This window comes from Scyliorhinus torazame, chromosome 5 (genome assembly GCF_047496885.1).
Source record: "Scyliorhinus torazame isolate Kashiwa2021f chromosome 5, sScyTor2.1, whole genome shotgun sequence".
Lineage (NCBI taxonomy): Eukaryota > Metazoa > Chordata > Chondrichthyes > Carcharhiniformes > Scyliorhinidae > Scyliorhinus > Scyliorhinus torazame.
Window position 1 is genome coordinate 89,871,291 of NC_092711.1, and position 6,449 is coordinate 89,877,739.

The window sequence follows — 6,449 nt, forward strand, 5'->3', positions numbered from 1 at the left end:
CTAGGCGGCCAGTGTGTCGGTGCAGAATCAGCCTCTGCTGCGAGCATGTGTGATCTGGTGCTGCTGACAAAGTGAACACGGGGGAAGGGAGGTTGGAAAGTGCTGGTGAACAGAAGGGGGGGCCTGGAAACTGTGGGAAAACGTGTGGGGTGGGCTGGAAACCATGGGTGAACACAAGGTTGGAAGGCGGCCTGGAAACGGGGTGAACATAGGTGGGGGGAAGGAGCTGGTAACTGGATGGATTGGATTTTGTTTATTGTCACGTGTATCGAGGTACAGTGAAAAGTATTTTTCTGCGAGCAGCTCAACAGATCATTAAGTACATGGGAAAAAAAAGAAACTACATAATAGGGCAACACAAGGTACACAATGTAACTACATAAACACTGGCATCGGGTGAAGCATACAGGGGTGTAGTGTTAATCAGATCAGTCCATAAGAGGGTCGTTTAGGAGTCTGGTAACTGCAGGTGAACGCAAGCCTGGGGAGCCTGGAAACTGCAGGTTACCATTGTGTGTGTGTGTATGTGGTGGTGTGGGGGGGGGGGAAGTGGAGAGGGGGGGGGGGAAGTGGAGAGGGGGGAAGTGGAGAGGGGGGGTTGGGGGGGGCAAGTGGAGAGGTGGGAAGACATTTAAAAACAAAATGAAATACAGAGGGTTCAGAAAACTGGGTGAACATGAGAGGCAGGTTGCTGAAACCAGGCATGGAGAGTGGGAAGTCTGGAAACTGCTGTCAAATGAAGTGGGGGCCAAGGGAAACCTCAGGTTTCCCCCAGCCCACCCTCTAGGATCTTGTTCAGGCTCTGGGTAAAACAATTTCTTCCTCAAATCCTCCCCCATTTCTTATCAAACCATAAATCTGTTCTCCAAGCCCTCGACCCATCAGCTAATGTAAACTGCTTTTCTTTTGTCACCTAAACCTGTCATCAATTTGTACAGCTCCATGAACCCACTCCTCAACCTCCTTTACACCAAGGAGAACAACCCCAACTGCTACAAGTTGTCGCTAAATTCCCTCATCCCTGCAACTATTCTGGTAAATTTCTTCGGCACCTCATCCTTCTTCATGTCCCCCTCCCCATGTCTCAAATCAGACAATACAATCCTGTACTATACACATTTTTAATCTACAATATACACATCCATAGTCTAGCAGCTTGCATGAAGCTTGTCAGGTCTCTATATCCTGGATAGGAAGTGGTGAGTATGGACCTGTTGATCAGCATGAATTGGCATCTTTGGAGAATTTGGAGGGTGTATTTTCCACAGAGCGAGAGGGAAATGAAATGAAATGAAAATCGCTTATTGTCACAAGTAGGCTTCAAATGAAGTTACTGTGAAAAGCCCCTAGTCGCCGGATTCCGGCGCCTGTTTGGGGAGGCTGGTACGGGAATTGGACCGTGCTGCTAGCCTGCCTTCAAAGCCAACGATTTAGCCCACTGTGCTAAACAGCAGAGTGAGTGAGATGGAGATTTACAGCTTTGAGGAAAAAGTGATTAAAGAATGTTCCGTAGAATCCTGAATTGTCTGTTTTGAATTTCTGTCTTGCACTGACATTGCTGACTTTTGTGAATTACTTTTTCAGAATATCTGAAAGTGAGAATAACCAGACAGAAATCTCAAACCAAACATCACGTCAAGATCTGGTAGAGTCGCTCAATTCATCAGGACCTGAATCTCATTGGCCTCAGGCTCTAGAAGGGGTAACGTTTTTTTGTTCTGTCTTTTTTGAAATATTTTTTGACTGAAAAAGCCCTGCGACACACCGGAGAGAGTGTTTCAGTAAACTGTCTGTGGAAAGAGCTTTAACCAGGAACACAGCCTGAGAAATGTCACACCATTCGCAGTAAGGAAAGACTATACACTGGTTCTGTGTGTGGACGAGGCTTCAACTGATCATTCAACCTGGAGAGACACGAGGACACCGGCACCATGGAGAAACCGTGGAAATGTGGGGACTGTGGGAAGGAATCCCGTTCCCCATCTGAGCTGGAGATTCATCGGCGTATTCACACTGGGGAGAGGCCATTCACCTGTGAGTGTGGGAAGGGATTCACTCATTTAAACAACTTGCGGACACACCAGCGAGTTCACAGTGGAGAGAAGGCATTCACCTGCTTTGTCTGTCAGAAGGGGTTCACTCACTCATGGAATCTGTTGACACATCAGCGACTTCACACTGGAGAGAGGCCATTCACCTGCTCTGAGTGTGGGAAGGGATTCAGTCGGACATGCAGTCTGCAGACACACCAGCGAGTTCACACTGGGGAGAGACCATTCATTTGCTCTGAGTGTGACAAGAGATTCACTCAGTTACCTCACCTGCTGACACACCAGCGAGTTCACACTGGGGAGAGGCCATTCACCTGCTCAGTGTGTGGGAAGGGATTCATTGAATCATTCACCCTGCAGATGCACCAGCGAGTTCACACCGGGGAGAGGCCATTCATCTGCACTGAGTATGGGAAGGGATTCACTCAGTCATCTAACCTGCTGACACATCAACGGGTTCACACCGGGGAGAGGCCATTCATCTGCTCCTTGTGTGGGAAAGGATTCACTCAGTTATCCCATCTGCAGACACACCAGCGAGTTCACAAGTGATTACAGAGAATGGATTGGGCAATTATTGCTGCTGTCAATCACATAAATTACTCAATCACAAAAGGATATTTGGGAGGGAAAAGGTATTTGGCTTGCATTTCTGTTTGGAACACCAAGTTGCCTTAGAGATGGACTGTGGTGGTTAGAAAGATTTTTTGTTTAATTTAGCTGGGTGTTTCTACAAAGTTTTGTGGGGAAAGTTGGTTGAGGTAGATTGGGAAGCTACATTAAAAGCTATGACAGAAGACAAGCAATACCTAGCATTTAAGGGATTAATACATAATTTACAACAAGTGTACATTCCTTTAAAGAACAAAAATCCAACAGGAATAGAGATGTAACCGTGACTAACCAGAGAAGTGAAAGTTTGCATTAATCAAAGGAAGAGGCTCAGGAGGGGCTGTTTAGCACAGGGCTAAATCGCTGGCTTTGAAAGCAGACCAAGGCAGGCCAGCAGCACGGTTCAATTCCCGTAACAGCCTTCCGAACAGGCGCTGGAATGTGGCGACTAGGGGCTTTTCACAGTAACTTCATTTGAAGCCTACTTGTGACAATAAGCGATTTTCATTTCATTTCATTTTCATAAAGCAACCAAAAAAGCAGCAAGACCGAGGATTGAGAGCTTTTTAGTATTTAGCAAAAGAGAACCAAGATACTGATGAAGAAAGAGGAAACCGAAATGAGAAAAAACTAGTGAGAAACATAAAATCTGACTGTAAAAGGTTTGATAGATATGTGAAAAAGAAAAACATGTGTGTTCATTACAGACAGAATTAATAATGGTGAATGAGGCAGCAAAAATAAACAATCATTTCTGTAGAAAAGCCATATGTGACTCAAAATGTTTACTGTGTTCCTCTTTCCACATATACTGTCTGACCTGCTGAATTTATCTAACATTTCCTGTTTTTATTTAGTGTTAAACAAATGTGTGTCTGTCTTAACCCAGGAATTTACAGAAATCATCCCAATGATACTCGAGAACCAAGTGCATGAGGAACATAAAGAGATTAGTATTAGGAAACAGTAGTACTAGAAACATTAATGGGATTGAACATTGATAAATGCCCTGGCCCTGAGGATCTACATCCCAGAGTGTTGAAAGAGGCGGCTGTAGAGATGGTGCATCCATTGGTAATCAACTTCCAAAATTCTATGGATTCTGGAATAGTTCCTCCAGTTGGAAGGTGGAAAATGTTCACTCACTATTGAAGGACGGAAGGAGAGAGAAAATGGGGAACTGCAGACCTGTTAGCCTGATGTCAGTCTATTCGAAAGGATGTGAAAACGACACACTTGGAAAATAGCAGAGTCAGTGTGGATTTATCAAAGGGAAGCTGTCTATATCAGTGATTTGGATGTTGTGACATGGTACCACAGTGGTTAGCACTGTTGCTTCAGCGACAGAGCCCCAGGTTTGATTCCCTCCTTGGGTCACTGTCTGTGTGAAGTCTGCACGTTCTCTCCGTGTCTGCGTGGGATTTCTCCGGGTGCTCAGGTTTCCTCCCATAAGTCCCGAAAGGCATGCTGTTAGGTAATTTGGATATTCTAAATTCTCCCGCTGTGTACCCGAACAGGAGTCGGATTGTGGCAATGAGGGGATTTTCACAGTAACTTCATTGCAGTGTTAATGTGAGCATACTTGTGACAATAATAAAGATTATTATTGAGGATCAGTTGTAATGTTTCCAAGTTTGCTGCTGACCTAAAACTCTGGAATTGTGTGATGCGAGGAGGGTCAGATTTTTAGATACTAAAAGCATCGAGGTGACGTGGAGACAGTGCAGGAAAATAACCTGGAGGTAGATCAGCCATGATCTAGTTGAATGGCAGAGTAGGCTCATAGAATCATACAGTCCCTACATTGCAGAAGGAGGCCATTCAGCCCATTGAGTCTGCACCAACCCTCCAAAACAACACCCTATCGAGGCCCAAGCTCCAGCCCAATACCTGCAACCCTACCAAAACATTTGGACTCTTCCAGAGGCAATGTAACACAGCCAATCCACCTTACCTGCACACCTTTGGACTCAAGCGGGCAAAAGGTCTGCTCCTACCCTCCTGTTTCCTCTGCTACTCAAAGGCAGTTTTTTAAAAGTTCATTTACGGGATGTGGGCATTGCTGGTTAGGCCAGCATTTATTGCCGATCCTAGTTGCCCTTCAGAAGGTGCTGATGAGTTGTCTTCTTGAACAGCTGCAGTACTTGACGTTAGGTAGGAGGAAGAATCAAGCGGGCTGCTTTGTCCTGGATTGAGTTGAGCTTCTGGAGTATTTATTGGAGTTTCACTCATCCAGGCAAGTGGGGAGAATACTATTACACACTTGACTTGTGCCTTGTGGATGATAAGCTTTGGGGGGGTCAGGAGGTGAGTTACTCACCGTAGGATTCCTAGCCGTTGACCTGTACTGGTAGCTGCAGTATTAATGTGACTAGTCCAGTTCAGTTTCTGATCAATGGTACCCCCCAGGATGTTGATTGTGGGGGATTCAGCAATTGTAATGCCATTGAATGTCATTACAATTGAAGGGGCGATGGTTAGATCCTCTCTTGTAGGAGATCATCAGTGCCTGACACCTGTGTGGCACAAATGTAACTTGCCACTTGTCAGCCCGAGCCTGGATATTGTCCAGGTCTTTCTGCATTTGGGCAAGGGCTGCTTCATTATCGAAGGAGTCGCAAATGGTGCTGAATATTGTGCAGTCATCCGCAAACATACCCACTTCTGATCTTATGATGAAGGCAGGTCATTGATGAAGCAGCTGAAGATGGTTGGGCCGAGGACACTACCCTGAGGAACACCTGCAGTGATGTCCTGGAGCTCGTGGTTGGCCTCCAACCATCACAACCATCTTCCTTTGTGCCAGGTACGACTCCAACCAGCAGAGAGTGTTCCCCTGATTCCCATTGACTCCAGATTAGCTGGGAGTCCTTGATGCCATACTCAGTCAAATGCTGCCTTGATGTCAAGGACTGCCACTCTCACCTCACCTCTGGCATTCAACGCTTTTGTGCATGTTTGAACCAAGGCTGTAATGACTGCAGGAAGACATCAATAGACTGATCAGCCGGCCAGAAAAGTAGCAAACTGAGGTCAATCCAGAGAAGCGCGGGGTAATAAATACATTTGGGGAGGACAAACACGAGGGAAGGAATATGAATGGTATGATAGTGAGGTGTTGAGGGACAGAGGGGCATGAGAGTGCAAGTCCACAGATCCCTGAAGGTGACAGGAGAGGTAGATACGATGATTGTAAAGGCAGAGAGATACTTTGTTATTCACGGGGACATAGAGTACTACAGCAGGGAATATTCCCAGCAATTTCTATTGGAGGAAAGACCTGAAACCCCTCTCTCCACAGATGCTGCCAGAGCTGCTGAGTATTTCCAGCATTTTCTGTTTTTATTATAAGATCAGGGAGGTTATACTGGAGCTGTCCAAAACACTAGTTAAACCACAGATGCATTACTGAGTACAGTTCTGGTCACCACATTACAGGAAGGATGTGTTCATACCAGAGAGGATGCAGAGGAGATTGACCAGGATGTTGACACAAATGGAGAATTTTAACAATGAGGAAAGATTGGAGAGGCCGAGGTTGTTTTCTGTGGAACAGAGAACACTGAGGAGAGATTAACTGAGGTGTTTAACATTCTGAGGGGCCCTGGATAGAATGGACAAGAAGGATTTATTTCATTAATAGGTCAATAACCAAAGGGTTTAGATTTAAAGTAATTAGCAACGGATTGGGAGTGGAAGGGGCATAATGGATCTCTGTGTCTATTCGGAACCCTGGATATGTGTTATCCCTTCTCAGTTCCCAAATAACAGAGGTCAAGTCTGTGC

General features: G+C 45.7%; 1 protein-coding gene across 1 annotated transcript; it reads left to right on the forward strand.

Moving 5' to 3' along the window:
• The first annotated feature begins 1,713 nt into the window (after positions 1 to 1,713).
• Positions 1,714 to 3,427, forward strand: LOC140418879 (uncharacterized). The gene has a single exon (XM_072502531.1). The coding sequence runs from the start codon at positions 1,932 to 1,934 to the stop codon at positions 2,601 to 2,603; it is 672 nt and encodes a 223-aa protein (XP_072358632.1). The 5' UTR covers positions 1,714 to 1,931; the 3' UTR covers positions 2,604 to 3,427.
• Positions 3,428 to 6,449: the final 3,022 nt, after the last annotated feature.